General features: G+C 61.6%; 1 protein-coding gene across 1 annotated transcript; it reads left to right on the forward strand.

Moving 5' to 3' along the window:
* The first annotated feature begins 721 nt into the window (after nt 1-721).
* NUAK2 (NUAK family kinase 2) lies at nt 722-11,532 on the forward strand. The gene is made up of 7 exons (XM_080569505.1): nt 722-960; nt 5,479-5,599; nt 6,698-6,849; nt 7,737-7,802; nt 8,925-9,044; nt 9,189-9,321; nt 9,399-11,532. The coding sequence occupies exons 1-7, from the start codon at nt 769-771 to the stop codon at nt 10,529-10,531; spliced, it is 1,917 nt and encodes a 638-aa protein (XP_080425631.1). The 5' UTR covers nt 722-768; the 3' UTR covers nt 10,532-11,532.
* The last annotated feature ends 3,257 nt before the right edge of the window (nt 11,533-14,789 follow it).

A 14,789-nucleotide genomic window follows, 5' to 3' on the forward strand; every position in this document is an offset into this window, starting at 1 on the left:
TTGTTTTGGCTGCTTTGGGAAATAATTGCATTCTTTTAATATCTCCAAACAAAGGTTTACCACAGGGGCGAGAAGACCGCACGGGAAGGTGCTGCAGAGTTAACCAGAAACGTCCGCGAAATGGGTTCGTGCGGGAGCACCGGGGCAGCCGGCGGCCGCGTCCCCCATTTTTTTATTTTTATTTTTATTTTTGCAGAGAGTCCTGGGTGCGCTGGGGCTCCTTGCAGCAAACCCGTGGGCATGTGTCTGCCTGTCTGTCCGTCCGTCCATCTGTCCGTCCCCGTGTCCCCGCACCCCCCGGTGCGAGCCCCCCAGGCTTTGCACCCTCCCTGCGCCCCCTTGGCCCTCCTTTGTGTGCGAGCACCTCCCCGCAGCACCTTCCCCAACACCTCCATCCCCAGCCCTCAGCACCCCCCTTTTACCCCCCCCTGCAATGCAGGACCCCCTTCGCACCCCTCCCGCATTAACCCCCCTCTTTACTCCCTTTACAACCCTCCCGGGGGGGGGGGCTGCCTCTGCTCCCCCCTCCCCAAATCCAACCCCCCCCACCTTACAGCTGCTCTCCCCAGCTCCGGGGGCCCCCCTTACGCCCCAGCCCTGCCGGGACCCCCCAAATTTCTCGCCTCCCGCCCCCTTTCCGCACCGGGGGCCGGGCGGGGCGGGCGGGAGGGCGGCCAATGGGCGCGGGGGGGGCGCGGCCGGCGGGGCGGCCCCGCATTTAGCGGCCGGGCCGGGCCGGGCCGGGCCGAGCCGTGCCGGGAGCTCGGCATGGAGCGGGCGGCGGGGCCGGGGGGCGCCCCGCAGCCGGGGGGGCTCGGCAGGTCGCCGGTGCCCAAGAAGCAGGCGGTGAAGCGGCACCACCACAAGCACAACCTCAAGCACCGCTACGAGTTCCTGGAGACGCTGGGGAAAGGCACCTACGGCAAGGTGAAGAAGGCTCGGGAGCGCTCCGGCAAGCTGGTAAGAGCTGCTCCTGTCCCCCCACACCTTGCCAGCCCCCATCCCGAGCAGCCCCCGAGCATCCTCCCCCCAGCCAGCCCCGGCTCTCCCCTGCTGACACCCGGGGGGCAGCGGTGGTGCAGCCCCCCCTTGGCCCGCAGAGGGGACAGGAGCCCCCCAAGGGTGCTGGGGGCAGCCCCCAGGGACCTCGCTCCCCCCCTTCCTTCTCTTCCTCTCCTTCCTCCTCCTCCTGCAGCCCCTCGCCCACTTGACCGGGGCGCTGAGAGGGGCCACGGGCAGACGGCGGTGAAGAGCAAACACTGCTCTCGAGTCTCAAGGGCTTTTCCCTTCCTCTTGCCCTGGTTTTGGGGTGATGATGTGATGTGTTGACTCTCTGCAGTGGTGTGTGAGCGGAGCCCCCAGGGTCTGCGTGGAAGCGGGACTTGCAGAACCCCCCCCTTGGGAGCCCCCCAAATCCGCCCTTTGGTGCCCCAAAGCAGGGGGCTGGGGGCTGGAGCGAGCTGGGGAGCGCTGCCCTGCAAAAGCGGGGTGCTGCTGGGTTTGGCAGCCCTGGCCTTGCGCAGGCTGCAGGTGTTCAAAGGGCAAACCTGGCGGTGATTTCCCTGCCCCAGCTCAGCCCTGAGCACCCTGCACTGCAGGACGAGACCTGGGAAAGGCACTCGCCCCCCAGCCCAACTCTCGTGGCAGCAGTGAGGGCCCCCCGAGATGCTCTGAGCACAAAAGGGATGCGAGCTTGGATCACTAGCGTGCCACCGAGGCATGTTGAGGAAAACAACTGTAAATCAGAGAGGTTTTCATGTAACGCAACAGCTCTTAATTAAATCAGGCTTGCTGTTTTTCCATTAGCCTATCTGATTCTGAAGGCGCTGCTATTTTGCTGCATAATCAGGGCCTTGAAATGCGGCTCCCACCCACTGACCTGGGAGGATCCCTTCCTTTGGGATGGGTGAGAAGTCTTGGCTTTCCCTTTCTGTCCCTAACTAACAAAACTTGTGCGGGGAATCTTTGAACTGCCAGAGCTCACCTATCTGCGGAAGCCCCTTAGGACAGGGACTTGTTTGTCTGGTACCATAAGTCTATTATGATGCAAATTAAATACACAGACCAATGCCTCTTCAATAAATTCCAAAGATAGTCAAGGGCTTGACTAACTAGTACTGCAGCAAGCTGGCCGTGTAGGAACAGGAGGCTTAACCACAAATCTCTCCTCTTCCCACAAATTCTTTCTTGCACCACTCAGCATTTCCGGACCTGTTTAATCTTCAAGCTTATCCCGAGCCGGGTCATTATTTGCTCCTTCTCTAAGTGGCTTTCACTTCCTAAACAGCGAGGTGCGAGGGCAGGTACTGCTGCCTCCTGCCAGCCCTCGTGAGCTGCGCGGGTCCCACGTTACCAGCTGGGGCTGCGAAGCTGGAGCTGCTCCACGCGTGGCTTTGGCCTCTGGCTGATCAGGAGCTGCCTCTGTCAGATACACTGAATATTAAACCATCTTATTATGCTGCCTAGCTGTCTTTTTTTCCTCTTTTCCTTCTGAATTTTAACCTACCTGGTCTTAGCTCAGAGTAAAGTATGTCTAACCAGCTGCTAGGCTGCAGAGACCAGACTTCATCAGCCAGATTTTTTTGGGGGGGGGTTCTGTGAGCATTCTTTGTCTGAAAGTCTTGTTTTCTGGCTAGAAATCCCTTAGGTGAAACGGTGCTCATGCCTTTTGGTGGGTGCTCCTGAGTGCCCTCCCCACTCCTCAGAAAACTTTTGTGCCCCTGAAATGTCGAGCAGGTGGGGAGAGAATTGCTGGCTCTTTTCCCCTCCCCTACCTCTTGTTTTTGGTTTGGAGATTCAGTAATGCGTGGTGCAAACCGGCTCCTGCACCTGTTGGCATGGCAGCATCTGGCCCTTTTTTTTTCCTCCCAGCCTGCCGTTCCTTCCCGAGCCCTGGACCGCAGCCAAGTCAAATAGAAATCAAATAGAAACCGGGACCTCCTGTGGGACTGGCTCGCGGTGTCAGAAACGGATCTGTGGGCTTGCGTGGTGTCAAGTGGAAGGCAGCACCTGGAATATTCCGAGGCGGTGAAGCCTCCTTTGATCTCCTGTAAGGGGCGAGCCCCGGTCCCTTCCGCAGTGGGTTGTAATCCATATTTCATGGCGCATGAAACGCTGCACTTGCAATCTGGAACAACTTCTGAAGGGCTGCCTGGGGTTGTAGCTTAATGCATCTTCCAGCAGCTGCTGAAAATACCTGTTCTGCCCCCCGAAAAACTTTTTAATTAAAAGCCTTTTTGACTTGGAAAGTACTTTTGTTCTCCAGGCTCCCTCAGTGGGAGTTCTGGGGGCTGTTTGCTGCAGGAAATTTTTTATCATATAGCATTGGTGGTGGAGGGAGGGTGTGGGCTGCATTGCTGCCGGTCCCTGAAGCTGCAGGTCCTCATCTCCAGGGTGCCTTTCCCTTTCTGAGAGGGGATCCTCTGCTGCCAGCCCTGTTAGGTAGGGGACATCTTGGGACAAAGCTGCTGCTCGGTACCCCTGGGGAAGGACAAGAAAACCAAGGGATTAACCTCCCCAGCAGGGACTGACAGGTGGATAAATCACCCCACCCCAAACGTGCAGATCAGTCTCTGTAGCACGAGATGCGGACCCTAACGGTGGCTTTTCCTTGTGTTGTGTCTGTTATGGCTCCAGGGCTGAGCAGCACTCATCCTGCTGGCGCTGCAGCCTCGGCGGTCACTAACTGCGGCTGACAGGCGGCTCTGGGTGCAGCCAGGGGCATCTCCTCAGGCTGAGGAGCTCGCAGCCACTTTGCCTTTTTCCAGGCGGTGAGTCTTGCTCTGAGGCCAGGCTCAGGGTGAGCATCTCAGTCAGGAACATTCTGCACGCACCCCAAAATGCTCGGGCTGTTTTACTGGGCTGGATGTTGTTTTTATGGGGAGATGAACCAAGAGGGCCAGCAGGGACTCGGGAGGGCAGCAGGCTGGCTTCCTGCATTCTGCAGGGGGTCAGGTAATCAGGGGCTGGAGCGAAAATGGTTAAACTTTAACCTGCTAGCGTAGCACAAAGGTCATGGAGAAGAATACCTGGGTTTCAAGAAGCTATTAAGTGCCTTCAGTATTGCTTTGTGCAGGGTTATTGAACCTCCTCTGGTCAGAGTCCATTCTGCTTGGGTGCTCGCCTCCAGCCTCTGCTGGTGCAGGGGACAAACCTGCTCTGAAGCCCCAGAGATGTGGCCCGGGGCCAAAGGGACTCAACCAGCCCGTCTCCTGCTTGCCTGTCTGAGCCCTTAAAGCTGGTGTGGGCTCCAAGACAGCGGTGTGGCAGCTGAGATCTCGCTGCTTTAGCACCTGGTGGCTTGCTGAGTGTGAGATGGGCTCTGCTCAGAGCAGCTGTGCTGGAAAACATTGCCTGGGCAGTGTCAGGGGGGCACTTCTTGGTGGCAGAAGAGGTGGAAATGCAACACAGCAGCAAGTCAGGGTGGAAAAAGTCTGCTAGATGCATGGAGGCCACGCAGCTCTCCCATGACTGCCACCCCCCTGCTTGCTGTGGGGCTGGGAAGGAGCAGGGCTTCCCGACCCCTGCTCCTTGGTGGGCTGGGGTCTCGCAGCGGGGTTTGGGGCTCCCCTAAAGCAAAGGGGGGTGAGGCCACATGCATGTCTCGCAGCTGTGAGCATGGGCTGGGGCCGGCGGGTGTCTGCGGCCCCTCTCCTGGTTGCTGGGAGACCCGCTTGGGTCCCTTCGCGGGATTAAGGCTGTTCCGCATTCCTGTCTGGTACAAGAAAAGAGGTTCTGCTGGATTCAGTTGTAAATTCAGCCCTAGGAGCACATTGTCTCTCCCCAGCCCTTTTGAAAAAGGATTAGAAGGCATCTATTCTCCAGCACTTAGTCTTCTTTCCCCTCCCCTTTCGGTTTCCTTGTCGAGGACAACTGGGAAACCCAAGCGAAATGGGCCCCGGCCGGCTGCAGCGCGGTGCTGCGCTTTCTGGGCGGGATCTGCTCCTGAACACCAAACTTTCCCTTCCCTCTACGTAATCGCCTCCTTGAAATAAACACTTGTGATTAAAAACAAAACCTGTTTTTTCTATTTCCGTGACCCTAAGAAGATGTCGTTATCTCCCCGGTCATGTGTGCCGGTCACATTCCTCTGGCCGCAGTCCAGCAGCAGCTGTAGCCTAGGACCTGGTTCCTGTAAGGTTCCCGTAAGCCACCCAAACAGAGGAGAAATGGGCAGCGCTGCCTGCCCCAGGGGGCTCGGAGCTGATCTTGCAGGGGGTGAGCAGCCCCTGTGTGCTCAGCACCAGGGCTTGGAAGCTGTAAAACCCTCACAGATGAAGCTCGCTGTTAAGCTGCTCACCGCGGAGAGGTGATGCCCTTGGATAGCGCACGTCTGCGTGGGGAGCTGGGCTGCTCACCCCTTGTTAGAGAGCCCCTTCCCAAAAGAGGGGGGGCCCTGCCCCTGCAGGGGGCTGTGGGAAGCTGTGGTGTCCTCTCCTGGCGTCTGGGTGACTGCTGTATGTGTGTGTTTGTCTGCAGGTGGCCATCAAGTCCATCCGGAAAGACAAAATCAAAGATGAGCAGGACCTTGTCCACATCCGGAGAGAGATCGAGATCATGTCGTCCCTCAACCACCCCCACATCATCGCTGTCCATGAAGGTGAGCCCCCGCCACCCCTTTCCTTTCCAGCTGCTTGCCTGGCCTCCCCTGCAGCCCTGGCAGGGGCTGTGCCTCCCCTGGTCCTGCCCCACTGCTCTCCGGGGAATTACCAGCTCCAAAACCTGCCCCGTGCCCTCCTGCACACCCTGAAAGTTGGTGCAGTCTTTAAGAGTCTGGCACCGAAGCGGTGGCAGTCCCTGTGTTGGAAATCCCCGCGGCTCTGCCCTCGGCCCGGGGCAGGAGCTAACCTCAGTGCTGGAGCCCTTCCCTTTCCCTCCCCTGGGGCCCAGGAAAACCAAACCGCGGTGCCCGTATCGCTCCTGACGCCGCTCGCTGGGCTCTGCTCTGTGGCAGGGGCTGGGCTCTGCTCCCAGGCCATCAGGACAATGCCAAGAGCAGCCAAAAGACAAGTCCTCGAGCTCTAGACACAATCAGATTTGGAGCGAGCCTCCAACTGGGTCAGACTTTGCTCAAACCCGAGCCCTTTGGCAGCAAACCCAGCGTGCGCGGGGTTTATCGCGGCGTGCCCGGTGTGTGCGTGCGGCCGGTGCTGGGCTGCTGCCGCCTGGGTGGCGTACGTGAGGTATCCGGAGTCCTTTTGTCCTCCCAACAACAGCACGCTGCCTGGCAGCTCGCATGCTGTTTGCGAGGGCTGAGTCACGCTGGGTGCTGGAGTTCAGAAGTAGCGAGGTAGCTGCCTGCAGACAGGAGGAAATCGCGCCGCGCGGGGCTTGAGCTGGAGCCTTGGTGGGGCATGGAAAGCCCACCCGGCCGTGCCTCTCACCCCTTCCCTCTAAGCAGGAAGGGAAGCTTCTGTTTAGGGAAGAATGGGGTGTCCCAGTCTCCTCCTGGAGGATCAGAGCCTGTCCTTGCGTGGGCTGCAGGAGGCTCCTTGGTAGCTCCAGCCATCCCTGTCCGACCCCAGAGCAAGCACCAGCACAAACCCCGACACCTGGTCTGCAAACCAGACCAAGGGGAAAAGCAATGTGTTGGGGTCGGTCAGGGCTTCTGGTCATTAAAAGGCGGGAGCTGATGAAGTCCCTCGGCTCCAAGCACCCCCCTGACGCCCTGTGGCTTCCCCTCCCCGTCTGTGCGCAGTGTTTGAGAACAGCAGCAAGATCGTCATCGTGATGGAGTACGCCAGCAAGGGGGACCTGTACGACTACATCAGCGAGCGGCAGCGGCTGACGGAGCAGGAGGCACGGCACTTCTTCCGCCAGGTCGTGTCGGCCGTCTACTACTGCCACAAGGTGCGTGGGGCCGCGTTCCTGGGGGGATCGGGGCCGGTCAGCTCCCCTGGGCTCAGCGCGGCCAGACCCAGGTGCTGCGGGCAGAGGCGCTGGAGCTGGGCATGGATGTGGCAGGGAAGCTCTGCCCGGGGCTGGGAGGTGGGAGCAGCTCGCCCGTCTTTCTCGGGAAGTGGGGTTAATCCTGCCCCTTATCTGAAGGGCGCGGCGGCCCTTGGGAAGTGCCCAAGCAGCGTTTTGGAAAGGCTCAGGCTCGCTGAGCGGCTGCTGCGCTGTCGGGCTGACTAACCCCGCTGGCAGGACCAAACCCCGTCCCACCCGCGGCGGGGGAGACGCCCAGGGCTGTGTGCGAGGGCTGCGGGCCCAGCCCTGGGTCACCGCCTCGTCCCCTGGGAGAGGGCTGTGGGGCTGCGGGTGGGCTCTGCCAGCCCTGCAAGGACCCCGGGTGTCTCCCTGGGGATACTTGGGGGTCTCGCGTGGGTCGTCCTCAGCCCTGGGATCCTGCCTGCCCTCGGCAGCAATGGGAGGCTGCAGGGCACCTCCTGAGCCCGGAGCACCTCGGGGTGCTGCTTGGGCAGGTCCCAGCAAAGCCCAGAGCCGGGCTCGCCCTGGGGAGTGGGAACCGGTGGGTGCGTGGCTGGGGAGGGCGCAGGAGCCCGGTGCGGGGTGCTGGCTTGTGGTGGGTAAAGCACTGCTGGTAGCACCCAGCTCAGGACGTGGCTTCCAGCTTATCCTCATCCACGCACCTGGGGTTATTGACTGCTGTCTCACTTGCGTGAACGCCCGAGCAATCACCGCTGTGCCAGCGGGTGAATGGCAGTGACCTCCCCGCGCCGACCTTCCCTTCCTCCAGCACCACAAACTGAGCCCGGCTCTGCCTTCCCTTTCAGAACGGGATCGTGCACAGAGACCTGAAGCTGGAGAACATCCTTCTGGATGCCAACGGGAACATCAAGGTGAGGGGCTGGTGGGGCCTGGCCACGCTTTGGGGTTTTGCCCGGCTGAGGGCTGGGAGGGATGCTGCCTGGTTTTGGGGGCCGATCCTGGCTGAGGAGCTTCTTGGGGTGCCCGTGCTGCTGCTGCTCCTGCCCTGTCCCTTGCAGGTGTCTCTGGGGCCAGAGGGACCAGGGCAGCAGGGCTGGGGGTGGCTGTGACACCCTGTATCCCCTGGGGCACCTGGTCCCCACAGCCCTGGGGAGGCTCTGCTGGCCCAGAGGCTGCTGTGATCGCCCGTGCTGCTGTTTGCCACGGAGCGAGGCAGCCAGCCCGAGAGATGGGGACCAGGAGGGCTCCCAAATCCCCCTTCTGGCTGCCAGGGCAAAGGCTGCAGAGGCAGAGCCCGAGCTCTGGCTGTTAAAGCCGCCAGTGTTTATTTGGCAGCTGATAAGAGGGCAAAGTCTGAATGCTGAGCTCAAACCCAGGCGGGCTGGGTGGGATGGCTCCCAGTGCAAGCCCTGCTTCCAGTAAGCACGGGGCTGGGCTGGCACGGGGAGGCAGGGGGCAGCCGGGCCCTGCTGGCCCTGGCAGTGCTGCTCCCTTTATCCCAGAGCACTGCGGCCGTGCCTGCCTCCCCGGGGTCGGTGTGGCTGGAGATGAAAGGTTTGGGCGTTATCTCTAGTGGGTAACCTCGTGAGCAGGGACTGTACCTTCTGCTTGCTGAGAGGTGGCATGTAATGAGCACAATGAATGCCTGTGTGCCAGGTGGGGCAGAGGAGTGAAGCAGCCTCTGGTGGCCGTGAACGAGCTGGAGCAGGGCCCTGTGATGCTCCCTCTAAGCACAGCCCCGCAGCTGCCTCTGCTTGTGGCATGTGGGTGATGGGGCTGGAGGGGCAGAGCTGGCAGCAGGAGGCTGTGATGAGCTTTCTTGGAGGAGGAGAAGGGCAAGGGGAAAGGTTGGGATGCTGCTGCTCCCCAGGGACATCAGGAGGGTGCCCAAAGTGAGGGCAAGACCCGGGGTGACAAGGGGGGACTGCTTTCAGCCAAGCCCAGAGCTGGAGAGCTTCCTGCGGCTGTGTTGCTCCCCCTGCAATCAGGAACTTTGCTGTGTGCTAATAACGGCCGTGAACTTCCCTCTCTAGATCGCAGACTTTGGCCTGTCCAACGTTTACCAGCAGGACAAGTTTCTGCAGACGTACTGCGGCAGCCCTCTCTACGCATCTCCTGAAATCATCAACGGGCGGCCCTACAAGGGCCCGGAGGTACGTTTGTGTCTCCCAGGGGGTCTGGGGGGGTGGTGTGAGCCCTGTCCTGCACCCCAGGAGCTGCTGTGAGCTGCTGGCTGGGTGTGGGGGGGGTGGCCTGGTCCTGCTGCCCCCCTCCAGGGTCACCTCTCCCTGTGGCAGGTGGACAGCTGGTCCCTCGGCGTTCTCCTCTACATCCTGGTCCACGGCACGATGCCGTTCGACGGCCACGACTACAAGACTCTGGTCAAGCAGATCACAAGCGGGGACTACCGGGAGCCCACCAAGCTGTCAGGTAGGCAGACCCCCGCCGCCCTGCGTGGTCCCCCCCGGCCCCGTGCTCTGCCGGTGCCTGACCTGCCTCTCCCCCAGATGCCTGCGGGCTGATCCGGTGGATGCTGATGGTGAACCCGGAGCGCCGAGCCACCATCGAGGACATCGCCACGCACTGGTGGGTCAACTGGGGCTACAAAGTGCCCCTCGGGGAGCAGGAGATGCTGCGGGAGAGCGAGTCCCCCCTGGCCACGGTGGCGGAGTGGCTGCGGCGCTCCTCCCGGCCCCTCTTCGAGAACAGCTCCAAGGTGCGCTGCTTCTTCAAGCAGCACATCCCCGGCGTGGCCCTGGAGCGGCAGCGCTCGCTCAAGAAATCCAAGAAGGAGAACGACGTCTCCCACGTCCTGCAGGAGGTGGCCCTGGCCCCGGAGAACCCCTCCAAGTCCATCCTCAAGCGGCCCAAGGGCATCCTGAAGAAGAGGAACTCCTGCGAACAGAAGGTGCCCGGCCCTCTGCCGGCAGCTCCTCCGGGAGAGGCGAAGAGCGAGGATGGAGGAGCGGCTGCCGTGGCTCTGATCCACATCCTGTCCCCAGAGGTGCTGGCTGGCAGCGAGGGCAGCAGCGTTGTCCCCGCGGTTGTGCCCAAGAAGGGAATCCTAAAAAAGCCCCCCAAGAGGGAGTCGGGCTATTACTCGTCCCTGGAGTGCTGCGAGTCCGGGGATGTTCTGGACGCAGGGAGCTTGGACCTCGATGGGAGCGTGTTTGCTGACAGCCCCTCCGCAGATCAGCCCCCCCCCAGCCTCCCCACCGGCCGAAAAGGCATCCTCAAGCACAGCAGCAAGTACTCCCCCAGCAGCACCGAGCCAGGCAGCCCCCCGGGGCAGGGCTTTGGGTGTTTCAGCGAGGTGTCCCTGCCCAGAGCCCCCCTGGCCCCCCGCACCCGCCCGGCCAGTGCCGTGAGCGAGGACAGCATCCTCTCCACCGAGTCCTTTGACCAGCTCGACCTGCCCACCCGTGTCCCCCCCGGCAGCGTGGGCATGCGGGGCTGTGTCTCTGCCGACAGCCTCCTGCGGCTGGAGGAGGAGGAGGCGGATGAAGGGCGCCGGCTGCGCCGCTGGACCATGACGCACTGCCCCAGCGCCCTGGGGGAGAGCCGCTTCTCCCTGGAGAGCTGTGACAACGTCACCGAGGTTTACCGGCACGCCGTGGCCATCAGCCTCAAGCTGAGCTGAGGACCCCCTGCAGCCACCCCACGTGTCCCCACCGGGCTCCCCCAGCCCGGGGCTGCTGCCGCTGCCCTGTGCCCCACGTATTTATTTCGCAGCCCCGGGGAGGCGCTGGGATGCGCAGGGAGGGAGCCGCGGTGGCTGCGGGACACTGGAGGGGCTGCAGCATGCGGAGGGGGATGGCCTGGGTGCATCTCCATGGGAGGGGATATAACGGGACCAGAGCCCTGAGCTGCCCCAGCAGCCCCCCTGGGGTCTGGGGGTGCTCCCGGAGCTGGCTCAGAGGCACTGAGGGTGCTTAGACCCCTCCCTGCCGCCTGGGCAGGCTCATCTCATGGGAGGGAAGGAGCAGGGGGGTGGGATTTCTTTTTCTTTGCACTGTTTTTTGTTTTTTTTTGTTTTTTTGGCTGCACAAGTTAATGGATAGGGCAGGTGATATACCTCAACCAAGCTAGAGATGTAGCAGGGTGCTGGCAGGAGGCTGAGAGGTGCTGTCCTGGCTGCGGGCTGGGCTTTTTGGGTTTGCTGGCAATGGGGTCCAGCCCCAGCCCTTCCCTCTCCTGCCCTGAGAAACCCAACTGGAATAACGTGTGTGCTTTGATGCTGCTGTGGGCCTGGGCCTCATCCTGCACACAGAAGGGGAAAACCCTGGCTCTGCAGGAAACCTGGGTCTGGCTGAAGCCGAAACCACAGTCTGAAAATGTGCTCTGATGCCAACGTCAATTTTTAATGTTGAAAGGAGAAAGGAAAAAAAAAAAAGGTGCCTTTTGTAAGGCACTGCTTTATTTATTGCCTCTTGTCTGAGGTTAATGTTTAACTTCAACAGCACTGGATTTGTCTGGCTCAGTAACAGCCACCCAATATTTTTGTGGGGGGCAGAGGTGTTCGGGCTATGCCCGTGTGCTGCGAGTCAAAGCTCTGCACCATCTGCTGTGTTTGCTGGCCGTTTCCCTTCCCCTTCCAACAAATTAGTCCTGAGAAAACCATTAAATTAAAAGCAAAAGGTGGATGCTGGTTGTTGTCTTGATTGTTCTTCCAGTGCGGTGTGTCGGGGGGGATGCTCAAAGGTGACCCTCAGCGGGTGCCTCCTGCCGGCGCTGTGGGGTGCTGAGCCCCTGCTAGGGGGAGAGCCAAGCTCCTTCCCCGCTTTCATGGCGCTGGTGCTGTGCAGGTTCAGATTTGTGGAGCAGCTTTGGCAGCAGGATCTGGCCCCGGAGAGCTCCGTCTCCTCTTGCTGTGCCTGCAGGTGCTGTCTGTAACGGGGCGCAGCAGCCGGAGCTCCGCTGTGGCCCAGTGCCAGGTGTGGGGGGGTCTCTTCTCTGCCCCTTTCCCCCCAGCTTCCTTTGTCCCCTTCTGCTGCGGCACTGAAAGTGCTTTCATTGCTCTACAAAGCACTCTAACAATTTCTCATTTCCACCCGAGTAAATAGGAGGCATTTCAGGTCCCTGCCACAGGCGAGGGCTGGGGGGGGGCTGCGTGCCAGGCCCCCGCTGAAGCCATGGGGGGCACGCTGCGCTCTGCCCCCTGCCGCGCATTCCCCGCGTGCTTCCAGGCCCATTTAAGGGCCAGCAGAGAGCTTCAACCACTGCGGGGCCATCCAGCCCAGCCAGGGCAAAGTCCTAACGCTCCCTGCCTGCCAAGGCTCTGCCTGGGGTCCACGGCACCCATGGGTGCGAGGGCAGAGCCCCTCACAACGCCAGGAGCACCCCGAGGCAGCGCTCAGCTCGGGCTGAGGTTTTGGACAGCCGCTGAGGGACAGGGCAGGTTTTCAGCAGCCGTTTGTGGGTTTGGTTTCTGGAGTCCCATTGCAGGGCTGCAAGGAAAGGTTCATGTGATAATTTCAGAGCTGGGCTGAGCTGTGGCACCCCTGGGTGTGCACCACGAGGCGTGCTGTGACCGCACCACCGCGCGTGTCCCGGCTGGTGGCAGAGGGGGATCCTCCCGCAGAGCCCCCTCGCTGTGACCCGAGCCCCCACAAAGCCCAGGGCAGGGGCAGGGCTCCCCCGGTGCCTTCCCAGAGCTGTGGAGGGGGCAGAGCCCCAGCAGCAAACCTCAGAAGCGATGGCAGGGGGCTGCAGTGACCGTCCCCATCCTGGCTGGTGTCTCCTCGCCCACGGCAGCCCCCTCCCCGTGCAGTGCCAGTGCCCCTGGGAACGGCCCTTCCAGTCCCAGCCCCACTCCGTGCCGCCTCCGCTCCGTTATTAACGGCCCCCCTCTGCTCAGGGCTTTCATCCCAAGCAGCTGCTCCTGGTTTGCAGCCCCCCGGCTCCCCCCCTGCCTCCCAGGCCCCTGGGAGCTGCCTGGCAAAGCCCCCTCCCCAGCCGCACGTGGGCGAGGGGCTCTGCCTGCCAAGCAGCGCTCAGCACCTTCCCCAGGCACCCGGGAGAAACACCCGAGGACGAATTTGGCGGCTGCAGAGAAGCGTTGGCAGAGCCCAAGCTGAAGGGGCGAGGCTGGATCTGGTGTGCTGGGATCACGGCGCAGAAATCAGTCACAGTGCAAAATCACAGAAAGCAATCACAACGCAAATCCCTGCGGATTTACACAATTAATGTGAGCTTTCCCTGCCGGTATCGGGGGGGGGGGGTTATGCGGGTGAAGCCGGCCCACAGCGAGCACCGTGGCTATGGTGTGCAGCCTGGACCCCTTCCTGCTGTCATCTGTAGGGGTCCTGGCTTCTTACCGGGGCAGTTGGCACATCCCCTACCCAGGAATGGGCTGCGGGCCTTTCTGAGGTGGGGTGTGGGGATTTTCCATCGGGTGCTGGGCTTGGGGTCCCCCACACCTGGATGCGCTGCGCCCTGCCCCAGCACACGGCGGCACCCCCAGCTCGTCTGGGGCTGCTGTGGGAGCCACAAACCCGTGCAACGTCTGCGAGCATCCTCAGGGCCCGTGGGGGCTAAGAGAGGGGAGAAAAGGGCGCTGGGGTGCAGGGGGGAGCAAGTGGCCCCCGCATCTCCCGGCCGTGCCGTGCCCAGGAAAGGCGCTGCCGACGTGAGTCAGCCCCGGCCCCATCCTGCCCGGGCTTGTGCTGGGAGCCCGGATGCGCTGAGCCCAAATTTGGGGCTCGGAGCAGGCCCGGGGGGACGCGGCGTGGGAGGGGAGCCGCGTGCCCTGCCGGGGTGCTGGGCCCCCCCCCAGGACAGCCTGCAGCTGAAGCACGTCGCCCCTCGGGCAGGGCTGGCAGCGAGGGAACGCGTCCCTGTGCGTTTTCCAATCGGCTTCCTGCTGTCATCGCCCAAACTGTTCTGATAAAGCCTCGCCGCCGCTCTTTCTCACCAAAATCTCCTAATTTGTTGTCTGGGTTTTTTTTTTTCAGCCCCTCCCTCAGGTTTCCTGCTTTGGTGATCCTGTGTCTGCCTGACGCATCGCGGGCCTGGAGCCAGCGATATTTCTGAGACGTCGTGGAGCAGCTCTGAGTGCCAGAACAATTAACACAACAAAGTTTAGACGTTTCTTTTGCATACGATGCTTTCAAAGTGGTGCTTTTTTTTTTTTAAAAGGTGCCTCCGATATTACCTGTTTGATTGCTGGATTTCTTTGAAGATCAGAAGAGAAGAAATCCCCACATGAAAGCCCTCCCGTTTTCAATGGCACTCGGCTGCAGCCTGGAGCGGCCAAAAAAAAAAGGGAGAAAGCAAAAAAGGGAGAAAACTTTGATCCCACTCTCCAGGAGCGCGAGGAATGGTGCAGCTCTGCGGCCTTTCTTCAATTCATCTCACCCCGAGACCTAAAAAATGTGACCCCAGACCCTGCTGGGGCCCCGGTACTGCAGGTGCCGGGGGGGTTGTCCCCACGCAGGGTGCCCCTGCCCGGCTGCCCCGCGGTCCCCAGGCACGCAGCGCTGCAGGAGGAGGGGGCGCAGGGGGTCCGGGGCAGGGTGCTTGGCTCTTCCGGCACTGCTGGAGCTCGGCGTGCAGCCGGGGGGCTGCTTGGACGTCCCCTTTCCTTTCCTACCCATCGTTTGCGGGGTTCTCCCCCCACATCGTGCCTGCCGCTGGCTCGCCCCTCATCCCATCCATCAGCTGATGGGACATGGAAACTGCTCTTGGGACCTGCAAACCAGACAAGGTGCAGCCTGCCCGTCCCTTGCTGAGCTTGGGGGAGCCCGGGCACGGCTATAAGGACAGCTGCCATACGGCAACGAAACCCCAAACGCTTCTCAAACTCTTCCCGTGTGCGCAAAGCAGGCGCGGGAGGCGCAACGCTGGCGGGGCTCCCGCGTGGATGCAGCGAACGAGCTCCGCTGGCTCGGCCGCCCGGC

The sequence above is a fragment of the Anser brachyrhynchus genome (genome assembly GCF_964034855.1).
Source record: "Anser brachyrhynchus genome assembly, chromosome: 27".
NCBI classification, from domain to species: domain Eukaryota; kingdom Metazoa; phylum Chordata; class Aves; order Anseriformes; family Anatidae; genus Anser; species Anser brachyrhynchus.

Coding starts and splice junctions, on each gene's coding strand:
- NUAK2 (XM_080569505.1), top strand. CDS start 769: ATGGAGCGGGCGGCGGGGCCGGGGGGCGCCCCGCAGCCGGGGGGGCTC. Junction 9,045..9,188: donor GGCCCTACAAGGGCCCGGAG/GTACGTTTGTGT, acceptor TCCCTGTGGCAG/GTGGACAGCTGGTCCCTCGG. Junction 9,322..9,398: donor GGAGCCCACCAAGCTGTCAG/GTAGGCAGACCC, acceptor CCTCTCCCCCAG/ATGCCTGCGGGCTGATCCGG.